Source organism: Linepithema humile, chromosome 1, assembly GCF_040581485.1.
Source record: "Linepithema humile isolate Giens D197 chromosome 1, Lhum_UNIL_v1.0, whole genome shotgun sequence".
NCBI lineage: Eukaryota > Metazoa > Arthropoda > Insecta > Hymenoptera > Formicidae > Linepithema > Linepithema humile.
The window spans coordinates 28,968,661-28,987,568 of NC_090128.1; the positions used below are offsets into that span (position 1 = coordinate 28,968,661).

Consider the following 18,908-nt stretch of genomic DNA (forward strand, 5'->3'; position numbering starts at 1 on the left):
CGTCATAAATTGACCGATCTGGTAAAAATATCGTCTTTAGCGCGAGATTTGTACGCGACAAGTGTGATATGGAAAGAAAAAAATAATTATTAACGAATGTCTATGTAAATTACCAATTATTGCTATTCGTGGAAACGTTTTGTTGATAAATGAAAGATATATTGTGCTTCGTGGAAACGTTTTGTTAATAAATAAAAGATATTCGTGTTTCGAAATGATTTTCAAAATAGCAATTAAAATCTTGTAGCTAACATAATAATAAAGAGCACAATTGTTCTTTTTAATAAAATAAACATTACAAAATCTTGAAAAATATATAAGAAGACAGTAGTATAATTAAAAATTTGCTTATTATTTTAGTAATCTATAACTTCAGTTTGAAGACAAAACAACTTCCGGTGCGAATCATTCTTGAGTGGGCGGCTTTGAATAGAATTTGATTTGTTTACGTCGACGTAATTAAAGTACGAGAGTTAATTAAATTTTCACAAAATATTATGCATTTGCATTATGCTAGTACCTAAATAATGCCAGAATTTTATTACAATTAAAAATTTAATGGCCAATTAGACCAACGCAAGTTATCAAAACTTCAGATTTTAAATCGATTTGACATAGATTTATATATGCTTAAAGGATTCTTTTTAGCTTATGGCTTTCTCAAATATTTATTATGTGTAATCGTATATTCTGCTTCTTATTTACACAGCCGCGTACTTCTATCTTCTGTTTTATTTACTAACTATTTGTTTCATCACTTCTTTAATGTTCGTACGAATATCTTTCTTTCTCTTTTATTTATTTCTAGTTTTCCTACACACATATTTTATCTCTCTTTTTCCTTTTTTCTCGTTATCTTTTTCGTTTATGTTTCTTTTTCGCTGTCGCGTGTAGATATAAATAAATATACTTGTATTTTTTCCTTCTCCCACTCTTATACAATATTCTACCTGTCCCATTCGTGCGCTGATCATCTCTCTCGGGACTATTTTCGATATCCCTTCTTGAATTCGCAGCCGTGATCGGATAGAAGTATAAATGATGCAATGCGGACGCTAAAGTCGATAAAGCTTTAGCGCGGTGTCCTATCATGACACGCCGTGTTTCTCTTGTTCAAATATACGCCTGTCTGGCGTTTGTCATCGCTATCGTCACGACCGATCAAGGTGAGTCGTAAAGAAAAAAAACGATGTCTTATTTTCTTGTTATATATATAATTAAAAATTTTTTAAACATTCTCAAAATAACCACCAAAAATTAAACTTCTTACTACATCAGATTTTAGATCACTGCAATCTGTGCAATTGGCAGAAATTAGTTCTCTATTGGGAGAAATGACTTTCTTGGTAAAATAAATTATTTCGATTCTTTCTTTTCTGTGAAGATGTATGTGATAAGACAAAATGCTTGGGTCCGTTGGAGTATTACAAACTGCTTGATTGTAAACCCGTGTACGAAAAAGAAGGCGATTGTTGCGCGATAAAATACAACTGTGATCATCTAAAAGAGAGACTTAAGGACAAATGTTATGTCAACGGCAAAGAGTACCAAATCGGTGAACATCTCAAAGATGAAGATAGAAATCCTTGCGATATTGGATGCACTTGTATTGAAAATAATGGAGTGTAAGTACGACGTTGACGTAAATAAATCATTTTAACGTGAGTCGCGCCTATTAAAAAGTAGTATTGTCATAATTTTATCAACAAAAAAATTAGCAATAAAAAAAAGTAACTTTGTTGAATAATAAGAGAGAAAAAAGAAAGAGAATACTTTTTATTAAATTATCTAAAAATTGAACACTTTATTTATTTGCAAGTATCATTTTGCATAATACAATGCACAATTCTAAGTAAACGTAAAAATATATGTCAGTTTCCGTTACTGTTTCGTGTGGTTTTATCTGAAGAGAGTCTAGTATTTTTCTACAAATAATGCGACAATCATAAATATTTAATACAGCCATCAGTCGTTCAGTGCATTTTCTTCCGATATTATGAAAGATTCATGTACGACGTCACATTATTCAAATTACATAACATTTTCTCATACGCATCGACAGTTCAGGATTATCCTGTCATAGTAACATGTGTCAGATATGTGAATATAATTTATGTATCCTGTATTTCTTCATAGCAGGAGAAATATTGTTTAGCATAATTTGTCCTTGTAATAGATATTTCACGGATTTCTTTCACTTTTTCGCGAATTTCTGTTTATTGAAATAATGGCGAGCCTATTGGTCAAGCCGTTTACAGTCTCTATCTATTTTATTAATATAACTGTTTAATACCTTTGATGCAAATGTCTATGGAAAATTTAATTCCGCGACATAAACTATTTGAAACCAAATAAAATCAAATATTTATTGCATTAGTTATAGCTTTTAGAAATAAACTTGCATTTTTATTACCCGAACAATTTAATTTTTTTAAAACAGCGCTGCATTTGTTTGCGCTGGTATCGATTGTGTTTTCGCACCTACGAGGCCTGGATGCTTCAGTCGAAGTATTCCGTCACAATGTTGCGGTAATGAAGAAGTTTGTCGTAAGTACATTCTTAATGAAAAGTTACAAATTGTTTACATGCTTAAAACCGAATATTGTGCATCAAAATTCCGCTTGAAAATACACAATATTGCAGATACACTTTTGTTATTAAAATTTGTTATTCAAATAATACTTTGACAAATTGCACATGGAATTGGCATAGCTCAGTAACTTCATAAAAGCAGGTGTAAACAGAGTTTTTCATTTATCTTATAGCTGAAAACCCAGAAGACAGAGCTACTTGCGTAGTAGACGGAAAGACATATAAAGATGGCGAGTATTTCGAAGTAAAAAATGAACCTGATATGACTTGTATTTGCAGACCGGGATACGAAGGTAGAGCTAATGTTTACTATTTTAATGAAATCGCACAATTTACGCGTGCTCTTTTAACTCCCAATCAAAATGTTAGGTACATTTATCTTGATTTTCATTTTAATGTTCTATTAGGTAAAAATGTCGAGCCTTTCTGTGTCAAGTCCAAACATCCATATTGCAGTCCTGACTTCCGTAACGCGCGGGATATTTCTGAGAACTGCGCTCCAGTGTTTTATAGCGATCAACCGCCTCAAACTAGCTGTAGCTTGAGTACGAGATGCCGTAAGTTTGCGAGAGCAATTCTGAGTGCAATGCGAATTATTTTGCCGCCGTGCTACTCGCGCCGTGACACTATTGTTGAATTTTTCAGAAAATGATAACGACACCGTCATTCACAATCATGACGATTTGAAATCTGGCGAAACTTTAAATGGTACGTTTCATGTTAATTTTTTATATGTAAATTTATCATGCAAAAACGCATACAATATTCACAAGATATGCTATACATTGCTCTAAAAGTAAATTGTTTCTAAAATTTATTAGGAAATATTTATATCTCATATTCAACGTTGAAACATTAAATGGCTACATTTTAGTTTGCTGTAATTTAATTTATTATGTTTCCATTTCAACTGGAACTTTTTGCACAAAGCATTCTCTATTATTTCTTCAATTAAATGATATAATTTATTTAAAGTTTCTAAATCATTTATTAAGTATCTGATTACACTAGTTTCTTAAAATACACTAATAATTTTTAGAATTGGAGTAGTAAATATGTTTATAAAGTCACACGTGAAATAAAATGTTCAATTTTTCACATTATTCGAACTCTGATTTAACTTTCTTTTCTTTTATTATCGAGATTAATTTATTCGTCATCTAAAATAAAGATTTATACTTTGTGAGAAATCAATTGACTAATTTGGAGATTATACTATATATGAGATATAAATGAGGCATTGACATGCGCTTGAACACTCAAGCGATACTAACTACTAGCGTACTGTGAATTCTGGCAAATAGGAGGTAATTGCGACAAACGTTGCATGCGGGTAACGAGTAACGCGCCAAATCAATTTCTATAGCGTGTTAATATTATGATCCTGTAAAATGGTAACTAATTTTATCACGCGTTCTCAATTTGGCAGACATAGAAAATTCAAATAAATTAATTTTAACATTTCACACTCGGCATTCATAATCATAATTTATTGAAGATTACTTCTTTTTAGAAGAGAATGTATGCCTACTTGGTAATCTGAAGATGCATATTGGCGACGAACTAAGCAGAGGTACAGATTACAGTTCCACTTGCGTTAAGTGCATTTGCGAAGTGCCACCTGTACCAACCTGCCAACGATTGTCAGATAACGAATGTGATTTTTCACCAATTTTTTAATTATTATACTGAGACATACATGCGCGCGTGTAACGCGCGCTTTTTTTCTATTCTTTCCTTTTGTTCTTTCCCTTTAATTGTATCTGTATTTAAACACTTTAAACTTGTTAAACAGCTACTAAAATAAAGTTGTCAAAATACAAAGTGTCAAATTTAATCATTCCTATAACAATCGATCAATAATAAATAAAATCGTCTACGCGAACTTGGCAATAGACAAACCGATCGATAACCGTCGCGATGACAACGAAAAGAGATCTCAAAAGTAAATAATATGCCTTTTTCAAGATAGGATAAAACTTACGATATTGTAATTACGTGATTTTGTTATTATTGCAATTATACGATTTAAAATATTATTGTAAATTTATTGGATATGTAAAAAAATTAAAAATACAATAAACATTTACTAAAAATATACATCTATCTGGGAGAGATTAAAAGTAGACTTTAGAAAAACAATAAACATACGAATGACAGAGATAAAATAACGTGATGCTGAAGGGATTAAATTTAATTGTAGTAAAAATTAATATTTTCATGAAAATTTTATACACATTTATTATTAAATATCGAAATAATTCAATGTTATATTTAATGAAATTTTTTAAAATATTATAATAACATTGTTTATATAATATTACAATTAGATTTTAAAAATTACATTTTTTGTGTATTTTTGAATATCGAAAATATGAAAAATTACAGCAATTCGCTATTGTCGCCGTATTGTGATATTTCACAATAATTATGGATGAAAATTATTTTCGGACAATTTAATAAAATTCGGAGCATTATGTAATAGCGATTCAAGGTAAAAATTCAAAATGAAAAGCATTTACTTGAAGTAATTTACTTGAACACAATAACAATTATTGCGTAATTTGTATGGATGCAATTATGATTGATGAAGATGACAAATTATTCTCTCTAGTTAATTTTTCTCTTCAATTATTTTATTTTTTTAACGTTTATATACATTGTCTTTCTTTCTCGATTTATTTATTACATTCTTCTTTGTCTCTTTCGCTTGTAATTCTCTTTGTCATTTCTATCCTTCTCTAACATGTTTGCCTCTTTCCCTCTTCCTATACACCTTCTAGCTCTCTTTTTCGTACGCATTTCGTCTCGTACTCGCTTACATACATAACCCTTCCTCCTACATCGCGTCACTCCATCTCTATCATTTGCGTGGCCATCGTCTCTCTCGAGTCCATTCTCAATCCCTTCCAGATGGGTCAGTCACGAGTCGAGTCAAAGTATAAATGACGCAGTGCGGTCGCAAAGTGCGTCAAAGTTTTCACGGTGCTCAATCATGACACATCGTGGTTCTCGTTCTCTCATTCGTATATACGCCTGTCTGGCGCTCGTCGCCGTCACGGTCGCGGTTGATCAAGGTGAGTCGCAAACATAGGCAACGCTCGCATAAATCGTACGATCTCGATTCTTATAAAATTTAGAAAAGTTTATCGTTATATTTTTTTCGAAAATTTTTAATTGGTTTAGCAATTGTACAAACTTTGACACTTTAACTAAATAAAAAAAGAATAAAATTACATATACAATATTTTTTATGTAATATGAATTATGTCTTATATGAATTTACAACGCAATTTTAACACAAACACATACCGATAAAATCACTCGTTTTCATTTAATAAAACAATAATTTTTTCTTATCAAATCGTTCTGACCTTTTTTATCGTAAAGAGGAATGCGATAAAACAAAATGCTCCGGTCCTTTGGCATATTACGAGGCTCTCGATTGTAAACCGGTGTATGAACACGAGGGCGATTGTTGTGCGATAAAATACAATTGTGAGCATTTGAAAAAGAGATCGAAAAACAAATGTTACATCAATGGCAAAGTGTATGAGATTGGTGAGTCCCTCAAAGATGAGGATGCAAATCCTTGTGACATCGGTTGCACCTGCATCAGCGGACATGACGGAATGTAAGTGCGACTTTAAAATAAAAGTATTCTAATTTCTTTATCTTAATATTTAAATTATTTATACAAATTTTATAATTTTTTTGGCTAGAGCCACATTCAATTGTGCTATAGTCGATTGTTTCCACGGTCCTGTAAAACCTGGTTGCTACAGAAAAAATAATCCATTAAGTTGCTGTCCCGGAGAAGAAGTTTGTCGTAAGTATCTATTCTTAACTAGAACTTATAAATTTTTATATACATTATAGTTATTGTGAACTGGTTAATCATTTATCTCCGCATTTCAATTATGATTTTCTAAAAGATTCAAATAATAGTGATTAATAATAATTTAATATTAAAAATAAGCAATGTATATGCGTTTTTCAATATATTTTAATTGAAAGTTTTATTTAAAATACTAAAATAAAATGTATCTTGTGATTAAAAGTATAGACTTGTAATTTTTTATTAGTAGTTTAATATTACTATTTTAGTGTGCTTAAATTCGATCGGTTTAAAAAGTTAAACGTATATATCGAAAGATACAAGTCGTATAATATTTGAGTAAAATTGTTTATTTTACCTTTATTTGGTATTTTAGCTGAAAAACCCGAGGACAGAGTCACTTGTGTCGTAAATGGAAAAGAATATAAAGATGGAGAGTATTTCAAAGTAGAAAGTGATCCAGATTTAAGCTGTGTATGCCAATCAGGATATACAGGTAAAAATAGTTTCAAATATTTTCACGTTGTTTTGAATTTTTCAATATTATTTTGATACACAATAAATATATAAAATATGCTCCAATTAATATGCCAAAGGCACATGATATATTAATGGTGATATGATATATATATTAATGGTGATTTTTTATCAATATAAATAATTTTCCATTTTTTATGCAAAACGTGAAATTTATATAATATGTACAAATTGTTAAATTTTGGTGAAATTGGAATGTTATATATTATAATACTTTGTATTAATATGATTATATATATATAGGTATATTGTTATAACTATAATCATCAAACAAAGTAGGTAATTAGCATTTATTTATGTTGTTACGCACAATAATAATGTGCAGAATATAATAATTTTGTAATGTGTTCTTAACCTAAATCTATACATAATGTAAGTATATTCTTGATCAAACATTTTTTTATTTTAGGAGAAAACGTCGAACCGTTCTGCGCAAAGCCTAAACATCCGTATTGCAGTCCCGATTTTCGGCATGCAAACGATATTTTTAATAATTGCCCTCCTGTTTATTATTCCAATCAGACGCCGCAGACCAGCTGCAGCGTGTTTTCGAGATGTCGTAAGTTCACGAAATGCAACTTTATGTGTTGCATATATCATGTTAGCGTTATCTGAGCAATAACTATTTTATCGGATTTTTTAGAGAACAATAACGACACTGTCGTACACAAGGAGGATTCGAAATCTGTGCCTAATCCCGATGGTATGTTTTATTTACATTATTACGCAGGATTAATTTAAATGGTCTGACAAAAATACTTAATCTCTTTGATTATTTAATTAATAATTAAAATTTGTAAGTGCTGCATTAATTTTGAAAAACTGCAAAATGTATATATTATAATTTAATTCGTTAGTTGAACTGTGTGCACATTCTTCATATATTCACTTCAACACAGATTGAAGTGAATATACAGTTCAAAATATAAATGATGCACTGATACGCATTTGAACGTTCAAGCGATGCTAATTACGACTCTGCTTTGAATAGCATGAAATGAGAGTTAATTGCGAGAAATGTTTCACGCGCGTAGTGAGGAGCAACGCGCAAACCAATTTCTGTCGCAATCCTCTAAAATGATAATTAATTTGGTCATCATTACGAATCTACAAAGCATACGAAGTTATACTATAGACGTATTAGTCAACGCTGCAATAATATTTATAGATTTGACAATATTAGGAGCATAATTTTATTACATTTATTTATCCACTTAATTTTTTAATCATATTTTCTTTTAATTTACTTTATTTATCTATTCAATTTTTTTGAAGATTATTTATTTTCTCTTCTACTTTGAAATAAGTCAACTATAATTTTATGCGATAATGTAATTCGAAAGGCAGTTGTACAACTTATTCATATGTTTTTTTCAGATGTATGTAATTTCGGTAACATAATTGTGCATCGTGGCGACGAGCTGAATCAAGCCACAGATTATAGTTCCGTGTGTGTTAAGTGTGTTTGCGAAGTACCACCCGTGCTCACCTGTCAACGTCTGCCGGATAACGAATGCGATGTCACAGTCCATCCGCCGTTCCACCATTTTGATTGATTTTTTTTTAATCTGTGATGTGATTATATTTGTTATCAGACTAAAAATTGTATATCGTCTTTTAGCAAATTAATGTATAAGAACTGATATAACATTCTGATATGTAATAAAATATCCTCTTAATGTATATTGTTCGTTATTTGCAGCAAAAACATATTCTTTATCGTATATTTTAAAATATACGGAGACAAAAAAAAGAGAGATTGAATCTTTTTCTGACATTTTACACAAGTCACACTTGTTGATAATATTGAAATGTGACCATTCAAAACTCCTTGTAGAATAAAATCATAAGAAAAAACCCAACTGTATGATTCTTCAAATCTCTTATTTGCTTACTCCAATTATGCTTAATAAATTGTAATGTAACAGATGTTCGCGCACAGCAATGTTATCAATAAAAAAATGTCTGATCTTCAACCTTGTTTATTTCAAGCTTGTTAACGCGGTCAAAGAGTCTTACTTTGCAATATTTATTGATGAAAATATTTTTGTATGATGGAAACATACTTGATTACAAATATGTTAATATTTAAGTACTGATATCTTATGCTTTTTTACATGTTTATGCAATGTTATATTTGCCGGACTTATTTAGCGGATAATTTTTCGATTAAAATTAAAATATTCGCATATGGTGTGCAGCAGTGTCATAATAATCAATTTGCACGGCGAAGCCAATTTCACTTTTGGATACTGCCTGATGATTGCGCGCGCGTATAAACTAGCAACGCAGCTATTTACATATTCCGTCAAAGGTTTATTCATTTCTCATTTAAACTTCTAAGTGGTTTTACTGCTGACACTTCACATGCTCTTATCCGCCGATTTTATGGCTCATACTTGCTTGCGCGGTCGTGTTAGCCAGCGATTTATCGCGCTTAAAACATCGAAAAAGCCGCTTTGCGGCTTGCAAATGTAAAGGAAGGAATGCGTTTTAATATTTACTCAACAAGTAATCTTTAATATACAGTTGAGATGGTATGTGCGTATAAAACTTTTAATTTATTTCTAAACTGATGCGGCTTATCAGTTTATAAATTATATGTAGAGTTATGTGTTGAATTTAAAGGTATAGTAAACGTCAAAAAAGAGATAAACTAATCGAGGGATAAAACCCACACACAACTTAGACACAAAAGATTTCAAATAAAAAATATATTACTGACAAACCTTGTTTAAACGATTTAAACAATAGAAGAAATATCGTCACTTCCCAACTTATCACAGACGTGACTTTCATCGAAGGACAGAATGCGAGTCGTACGCCGAGCACGCGCTGCAAACTTGCTGTAAACGACCTTTCGGGATGACAATAAATCGGCTATATTAAGTTCCGCTTAAGACACGACCCGGCGTCGGTGGAGTTACCGGAAGTAGGCGGCGACGGTCTTGAGAGCGCCGTTAAAATATGGAGGACAGTATGGAAGAAACGTCGCTTCCGGAAGTTATACTATTACGTTCAATAATGATCCACTAAAGTCGTGACAATAGACTTCTAGCTTTTGCTGTAAATTTAGATCTACTAAGCAGAGCTCGGACAATTTTGTGACATAATTAAGCAAGAATCTGCAGAATGAACAAGAAAATAAACATTTTTTTGAGAAATAAAATTATAGAACACCAAGTTTTTTGTGAATTGTTTAATCATTTTTATATATAATACATTATTCGAAATCAGTTATTGTTAAAATAAAAACAATAAAGTTAGGTATTGTTTTTTTAAAGACATGTTCCAAATTTATGTTTAAATATTATAATTATTATTATCTATATGTTTGCACGATAATTTAAAATCAGTCAGTCATTTAATGATATTTTTATTATACAAAGATTTTTCGCAATAATGTGATTAATAATTTATTGCTTCGCTACAAATGTCAAATTATATCGCTGGAAAACTTGTTAAAACTTCATTTTGCAGCTCCTGCACAGGAGATACCAGACTTTTCTTATCGTTTCTCGAAGAGACTTATCTTATGAGAGAAAATTTACGCTCGCGGAAATCGCCGCCATAATGTACAAATTCTCCAGAAATATGTGCATCATCCTACGTGTGTGAATCCCTATATTTTTGCGACACTCTTCACGTTACGCGATATGGAAATGCACGACTCTGTCACCGACTTTAGCGGTACAGTGTCTACGTAAATTCTGTCTCTCGACTTTAAAGCCTGAATGCAAAAATTATGATAATACGTAAAAAATTTTACCGCTGCGAGCACCAGAAAGATACGAGTCTTTTCGAGAATCGACCTTCATAAAGTATCTGTATTAGTGTCAAACTATTCTTTCTAGCATCGATTAGATTAACAACAGAATATTCCCCCAAAAATGTGTAACAATTTCTTCCGTAATTTATAATCGATTTCTTTTTAATAAAAACTTGATCGGTACAATTAGCAAGCTACTTAAAATCAATGTCTTATTGAAATTTAAATACAGATATTGAGCTTTAAAAGTATAAAATAAGGAACAGAACTCTTTAATTAATTTATAGTGAACTTTATCTTGAGAAGAACTTGACTTGAAACGTAATTGTTAAGATATTCAATATTGTAAATTGCGAAAAAGTTTTGCGTTAATTATTTTGTTTCTACGATAATCAATTTATTAATGCTCGCGAAAAGTTTCATTTTATTAATCCTTTGTTTTAATCGGTATTACATGCGTCAATATATTCGCGGAATGCAGTTGTAAGATCAGTGATTGAAATGACTCTGTAAACAAGTAACTTCTTGAAAAGTGTCAATGTTCAACATAATGACAAACTAGTATTATTTGAGAATAGAGAGGTCTTTAGTCTACCCGCATGGACGCGGCCCGCATGTAAAACAGCACACTCCAAGAAACACGTCGAGCGAACTGATTAGCTGATGGATCGTCTGACTGTCAGGACAATTCGGAATGTACCGACAGAGATGGGTTCGACTGAATCCGAACAATGGAAGTCCTACGATCTGCTGGAACTAATCCTGCCATTGTCGTACTAAATTTCTGTACGAGATGCAATTCCACGCAGTGCGGTATAGTTAGCTGATTGCTATGTACTCACAGACCGTATCATCTATCTTAAGTATCACAATATTGGTGTTTAATTTATCGTCAAAGGACACGCGAGAGATCTGGTCTAGCCGAAAACTTTTGTACGATCCAAAGCACATCGATCACCTTGATTAATTGAACATCTTTCTTGAGTTACATTGGACATATATAAAACATCAAAACGCGAATGTTTTACACTGCGCATTTTCCGTTTCAATTTACGGTTACGTTTTGTGACCGAAGTATCCCGAAGGAATTCAGCTAAAGAACACAAGCGGGAAAAACCTTGAACGCGTCGAAACTTTTAGTGCATTAGCACGACCGACCTTACGCTTATCCATTCCACTCGGCCCCGGTAGACTTCTGGGACCGGAATTAACCGCGCGAAAGAACCACTGAAAACGGAAGGATCCAACGCGGCTTCGAAGTACGCGATCCGAGATCAGTCTGGTGGCTAAACCAAAATTTAATTAATCCCCGCATAAAGAAAGAATTTTCGATGAACTTCTTTCGTATTAGCTGCAAGTTTTTAGCATTAGCGATGAAGGAAGACAGTCTTCTTGACATAATAAAAAAAGTAGTGCAATAAAAAAGTAGCAGCGTGGAGAGTAAGCTCGTACAAGTCGGACAAAATAAAACCTGCTCATTATGTGTTTAATATTTATGCATACATTAAATTAACATTTTTGAAAAAATATATTATTAAAATTATAAGTTGAAATTTCGGAGCACTTTGCAATTGTATTATTATAGAATACTACGCTTCTAAATATTTACATACAATATTACGCTATTGTTTTTTTCGTAAGAAGAATCGCCGTATCCACGAGTAAAAACAGCATTGAGTTAGAAAATCTCGGAAGCGTCGACGTGTTTTCGCCGAAAGCGCGAAAAAAACGTGCCTGCAGCAAAGTACGAGCTGGCCAATGCATCCATAATTCATGACGACGGCGGTCTGGCATAAACTAACCCGGATACTAATTTCCCGAGCTACTACGCTGCTGGCGCGCACGCTGCGTGCTCGTTAGGAGAGAGCGGGCTTGGATGCCGCGAGATGCAATTATGATAAACCGGGGAGAGCCTCTTCCGAAAGCTTTTCAGGGCTCTCTCGGTCTGCGGAGCGAGTTCGGTGAGAAAGCTGAGAGCGTAGACGACTGATTCGCGCGTTCATCCATCCCGCTTCCGGTTTCTCGTGTTGTGTATATGCCCCATGATTCCGGCATCCCGTTGCTCTCCGATAAGCTTCGGGCTTGGATTCGTGCAAGGGGGTTGCGATCGATCCCGCGAGACGAATGGCGGGCTGTTAAGCTTGTTGGGCCAATCAGGTACGACGAGAAACGACGATGTTGGTGTTACCGCGTTATTAATTTACTCCGCCGTAATTCCCGATTTGTTTGATTAAGATCTCGAAGGTTGTTTGTGTCGCAACAGCCATATTTATGGTCGATGGTTAACAGCGATAGTTTGGCGACCGATGTCTCGCTGTCGGTGAATTGATACGAATCGCAGCTAGATAAAGGCTGAATTTATAATTGCGCGATTACAATTGAAGTATTTGTTGCCTAAATTTTCAATTAATTCGTATAATTTATTACTTATCATTCTAATTGTAGATGCACTATTTTATGATGGAATTTAGTTACGTGGAATATTTATTTTTCTACTGGCCGTAAATATTATTTTAACGAGTGAGAGATAAATAAAAATCTGTAAAAATTTATCTCAATAATAAAAGTGATAAAAATAGTATTAATCCCTTGTGTCGAAAGTTGTCTTGGAGAGATTAAATCCAAGGAAGCGAGGTTTATAAACTACGAGACAGTAAATTTTACTTCGAAATTTATAACAGGTATGGACAGGGACGCGCATAAAATCTGCAAAGTTAACAGACGAAGAGCTTAGCAAAGTGATTATAACGTAACTTTAATAACTGTTTTGCTTGCCGCTGTGCTGAAACTTTTTCGAACAGCCCGGCATATATAGTCAAGAACTTGGAAAGTTTGCGGCAATATTGTGACTGTAAACATTTTTCTTGCTTCAACATTTCGCGACGGGCTGATAAATTCCCGAACGATGATTTGTGCCGGGCGGCCTCCTTTCTCACGCACACTCCGCATTTTTATCCAAGTGCCTGTTTCGTCGAAATTTACGAGTTTACTTCGGTTAATTATCGCGCTGAAAAACGTCTTTCCTTACCATTGCGCTGAAGAATTACGCTTACGACGATCGGAGGATACTTTAGTCGCATTACGAGGCCGCTTTTCATTGCGTCACAGCGCTGTAATATGAAAACTTCGCGAAACACCATTCCGGAATAATAAACGCATTATCCGTACGTTCTATCTCCTCGTATTTATTTTCGCCCGACGGCCCTTTAAGTGGCAGTATTTCATTCCGTTATTAAGCCGTTCTATCTCCCTCGCGCGTCCACTGTGTCCACTCGCGAACCGTTTTATCAGATTAATTTTTTTTCATGAAAATTTTCCCTTGATGAACGCTTTGACGGATTAAAAGTTGAAATAAAAGTCCCGGGTCCCGCTTCCTGCCTGATACTTTGACGCTTTTATCCGACAAATTACTTTTACTATAGTCTCATCCGTTCTACGCCGTGGAAAGAAAAACGACGTAAATATAAGTATCGCATCATGTGCATTATCTGGCGTTTACCAAGATCTTTAATGTTTAGCCATGATTAAGCCCATACATATTGTTTGATAAATAATATATGGTTTTTGATGTAGAATGTAAAGGCAAAATCGACATTTTTGCAGCATCTTAATTTTATGTAACATTAAAATTTCAAAATAATATTATTTCTTGAACAGTTTAATTACAATTTTTAATGACTTTTCGTGCTGCATCAACAAGTACATCGACTAATATTATGTCAAAAATTCCAATTTGCGTCATGGAAATGTGTTTGGAAACTTTATTTAGTTGAAATTAACTGATAATAAAGTGCGAGAATTAATATTCGATTAGCGAATAATATGCAATGCAAGATTTGCATATACCTAAAGGATTTTTAAGCGTATGCGTTATTCATGAGTCTAGCGAGTATATCGTGAAAATATATTGTACAGTATTTAAAATAATACAGAACTAATGAAACAAAATTATGAAATAAATAATACATCAATCAGCTAAAATCGTAACTAAATGCAATTGATGAATAGATTATTCGAAGAAACTACACACATTCAATCTTGCGCAGAAGCGCAACCAAAGATGCGCGACTAAACGAATAAATATATCGTACGCGACGAATATTAAACGATGATGGAACGTTTGTACTGTACGAGATTTTGCCCGTAATCGCGCTATCTGTAAAGCGCGCTCGTTCAACTGTAAATCATAATACGCTCGCATCGCCCGTTATAATAATTTACCGTCGGAAGGGCGATCCCTCGCGCGCGGTGGACTATAATATTTGATTACTATCTATTAATTATGACTCGACGAGGAGAAGTGTTCCACGGTTCTCTAGACTCTCCCGGCGAGATCGATATCAACGCGGTGCGTCGCACAGTGGTGCTAGAACGCATACTTTCGGAAAAAATTATGTAACTTTTTAATTTCAATAGATAGAGTCATAATTATTTTTTTAACTTAAAGATAATGATTTATCAATTAGAATTTATTAAATTTTTAATTATTATATTATTGCAAAAATAATAAGAATAATTTTTTAAATGAATAATTAGTCAGGTTTTTCAGATTCGTCTTGGAAAAGAGATTTCGCATCTTCACTTAATGGTAAAATACTTTTTGCTGGTTCTTTTCGCAAACTGAATAAATATGGATCAGATGAGATTAATAATTGATGCAACACATCTTCGTTTGTAGTTAAACGACTAATTTTTCTTGAATGATAAATTCGATATTTTTTATAATCTTTGTTGCGAGCTTCTTGTGCTTCTTCAGATAATAAACCAATAGGAAGCATTGCTGCAGTAATAATTTTTTCGCCATGAAGAAGAACTTTGTGAACACTTACTGGCATGTAATACCAGCCATACAAGTCAACAAACATTTTTGCAGTATCATAAGAATATATGCCAAATTTTTTCGGATCAATAGCAGCACTGCAAGTAATGACTTCCAGTATTACTGAGAAACGTTTAATTAAATTTTCGTTTATTCCTGTGATTTCTGCTGTTACCTAAAAAAAAAAAAAAAAACGGCGCGAAGTATTGCCATCATTTGTATTTCCACAGCCTTGACGCACCGTATCTATTCTAAGACCAGTTCGAGATTGAAATTCTTTTTGGATTTTCTTTTTGTTGTTTTCTTTTTCAATTTTTGTTTCCTTCGTAACTGACCATTTTTTAAAAGACAGATTGTAAGCGACATGAAGAATGCATTCCATGAATTTTATACGCGCATGTAGAGGAGATAAGCCGAGTTTTAAAGCATTGTCGTCATAAGATTTTTGATGAATTCGATTAAGATCATTCATCTCTCGAGGAGTCGCTTTACAAATGTAACAAGTTGATGATGATTTTGTGTCAGTGAGCGATTGAGCTGTTTTTCCATCAATCATTGTACATAACATGTTATGTTTTACTTTGAAAGTATGTCCGGATATATTTATTATTGTTTCATGCAAGTTTGAAATTTTCTTTTCTATGTCTTGCACCGTTTTTTTAATCAATTCAGGTGTTTCTTTGGCGAATTCAAACTGAATTGGTCTACACAGTCTTGGACTTGATGGGCGTGAGTTTTGCCAAAACTGTTTCATGATATCATCGTTCGAAACTAATTGAATCGGCACTGTAGATGCCATGTACATGAATGCATCAGATGCGTTTATTGAATTGTCCAAAAACTTTTGCTTGAATTCATTTTGACCAGATGCCCCATCACATCCCCATTTGGAAATTAAAATTAATTCCTCTTTGTCGATGTTTGCAATTGTTTTTATATCAAAACTTTTGAACATTCTTTCAGCAGTGTGATCTAATAAATTTTGAAGATCTATTTCAGCTTTCGTTTCGGTTATCTTCATTTCTCGAGGATAACATTCCTTTTTAACTTCTAAAACTTTCTTATAAGAAGGCAAAATATCGAAACCACTTTTTTTTAATGTTTCTCGAATTACTTCATATTGATATTTACTCAAATCTGCATTCGTTATCATCGCTAATGTTTGATTAGTATCAATATATTCTCGCGTTATATTATTATCTGATGCATTCTTGACAGCCAAATTTAACTGTTCGATGGGAAAAGTTTCACAAAGATGCTTTGCCTTATACCGTTTTGCTCGATCACAACATTCTTCGAATGATTTTTGAGGCCTCCCTACCTTTTTCTTTGTTGGAGGTTCACTTTGCACATCAGAGTCAACTTCTTCAAGTTGTACTGTGAACACTCCATTCAACCAATTTCTATTTTCTTTTTCGAATCTATCAGATTTTCTTTGACTGTTTTGCCATTTTTCTTCAATTGATACAAAAAATGTCTTTGAATATCTTGAATCACTTTTTCCAAGTGTTTTGTCTTTAAGTTTGTAAATTTACTTTTTAATAATATTTTTATTTTATCTATATTGTAATTATTAGTCAGAATTATTTCTGACAAATGTTCACGAGAAATCGAAAAAGTCGTCATTTTGAAATAATCTAATAAATTTTAAGAATAATATAATGTATTAATATATAATTTATACAAATTAAAAATTGGAAATGTAAGTCATAAGAATAAAAGTTAAATAAAACGAGTAATCTAATGTGAACAGAAAACAATGATATACTATATATAGCAAACTCTTAAAAACTAAAATCTTTATAAACTAAACAGCGAACGCAATACTTATTATTAATAATGTTATATGAAGTAATTAAAGGAATTAAAGGAAATTATTAAGGAAATGATAAAATTAAAGAAATTATAAATTTAAAGGAATTATAAAAAAAATTAAAGGCTGAAACGATTTATGTTGGAAATAAAATGTAATCTTCTATATATAATATTACAGAAATAAAATGTAATTAGTATTTTTATAATACATATATATATATATATCAGCAAATACTGAATGCAGAAATAAATTTAATCGAATCAATTTGGAAAAACAAACATACATCAGCTCAAAAAACTATTTGACCCAGAGCAACATTAATTCTAATCCTGTTAATATGTCATTTTAAAACATTTTCTACTTACGAGATAAAACATTTAGCAAAACACCATCTATGAAAGAAATATGAAACAACAAAAAAGTTGACGAAAGTGCGCCATTGATTGCATGATGCATTATAACATAACATCTTTGAATAAAAATTTGAATTTCTCTCAATGGCGCAAATATGCGCAGCTGGATATTGATGTTTCTTTAAATTAGAAAGATTATCTTTCATTCTAGACAAAAAATACATTTTGGAGAGGTTTGGGTAATAAAGAAATACTTCGTCTAATTAATATTTCCTTTTTTTTTTTTTTAAAAAACATTTTTAAAGCAATATTTTTTAAGGAAGATTCAAAGTTAACTTAAATTTTTATAATAAATATAATATTTTATAATAATTATATATATATATATATATATATATATATATATATATATATATATAATCTTTGATTAAAAAAAACAAGACAATTGAATATTACCTACCACGATATATTTTATAATAAAAATATTTTAAGTTTTGTTCATTAAAAATTTTAATAAATAGAAAGTTTTAAAGAAAAAAATATTTCAGTATTGATATATTAAATCTTTAAACATCAATTTTATGATAAAATAAAATTAAAAATTTAAACTGTAAAAAATCAATTTTTTCCGCCTCAGTACCACTGTGCGTCGTTACGATAATGCCGGTTTATGGGATCATTAATTATAAGAGCGTCACCACCATAGCATCGCGTAATGTCCCGGGCCCGCTTCTGCTCCCCGGTCGCGAGAAATTGGTCAGCGAAGTTTGCGAAACTAGCAGCCATCTGGATCTCGTTGCTTTCAAAGTTCGTGTGGCAGTCGCGGAGAAAGGTGGAATTTGTGATCACACGAAGAATAGCGTTCGCCGCGTCAGTAATAGCTTTTCGCAAGCTTTTACGCCGAGACAGCCCGGAGACGCGCTCGCTTTTTGCATTCAATTTAGTAGCTTGATGCGCAAGTGATTTCTTTTTTTTTCTACTATATATTACATTCTATGGTTGGTTTAAGGAATATGAGTGAAAATATTTTGATATTTTTGTTCTCCTTGTGATTATTGTCCCTTAAAGATTTCTCATCGAATTTCATTGCACGAAATGTATCAGTATTCAAAGGAGATTTAAGATTTAAATAGAAAAAATTGTCCCCTTAAAGAAATGAAAATACAAGTAAAATAGAAGAGAAA

At 32.3% G+C, this 18,908-nt stretch overlaps 3 protein-coding genes across 5 annotated transcripts in view; all 3 read left to right on the plus strand.

Moving 5' to 3' along the window:
• LOC105678722 (uncharacterized) overlaps positions 1–18,908 on the plus strand; it is a 187,340-nt gene that overhangs the window by 120,752 nt on the left and 47,680 nt on the right. The gene's annotated exons all lie outside the window — the stretch shown is intronic.
• On the plus strand, positions 1,007–4,416 carry LOC105678730 (kielin/chordin-like protein). 2 transcript variants are annotated; one of them, XM_067347360.1, is made up of 7 exons: positions 1,007–1,166; positions 1,385–1,625; positions 2,441–2,547; positions 2,766–2,885; positions 3,000–3,149; positions 3,238–3,300; positions 4,109–4,416. In XM_067347360.1, exons 1-7 carry the CDS (start codon positions 1,091–1,093, stop codon positions 4,270–4,272), a joined length of 921 nt encoding a protein of 306 aa, XP_067203461.1. In that variant the 5' UTR covers positions 1,007–1,090; the 3' UTR covers positions 4,273–4,416. The 2 variants fall into 2 exon arrangements, with proteins under 2 accessions (XP_067203461.1, XP_012233711.1); XM_012378288.2 differs by having other exon boundaries at positions 1,008–1,166; positions 4,106–4,416.
• Positions 5,514–8,650, plus strand: LOC105678733 (BMP-binding endothelial regulator protein-like). Its single transcript, XM_067347361.1, has 7 exons — positions 5,514–5,669; positions 5,983–6,226; positions 6,315–6,421; positions 6,807–6,926; positions 7,377–7,526; positions 7,611–7,670; positions 8,345–8,650. The coding sequence occupies exons 1-7, from the start codon at positions 5,588–5,590 to the stop codon at positions 8,521–8,523; spliced, it is 942 nt and encodes a 313-aa protein (XP_067203462.1). The 5' UTR covers positions 5,514–5,587; the 3' UTR covers positions 8,524–8,650.

Coding starts and splice junctions, on each gene's coding strand:
- LOC105678730 (XM_012378288.2), top strand. CDS start 1,091: ATGACACGCCGTGTTTCTCTTGTTCAAATATACGCCTGTCTGGCGTTT. Junction 1,167..1,384: donor TATCGTCACGACCGATCAAG/GTGAGTCGTAAA, acceptor TTTTCTGTGAAG/ATGTATGTGATAAGACAAAA. Junction 3,301..4,105: donor ATCTGGCGAAACTTTAAATG/GTACGTTTCATG, acceptor ACTTCTTTTTAG/AAGAGAATGTATGCCTACTT.
- LOC105678733 (XM_067347361.1), top strand. CDS start 5,588: ATGACACATCGTGGTTCTCGTTCTCTCATTCGTATATACGCCTGTCTG. Junction 6,227..6,314: donor ATCAGCGGACATGACGGAAT/GTAAGTGCGACT, acceptor TTTTTTGGCTAG/AGCCACATTCAATTGTGCTA. Junction 6,927..7,376: donor ATGCCAATCAGGATATACAG/GTAAAAATAGTT, acceptor TTTTTATTTTAG/GAGAAAACGTCGAACCGTTC.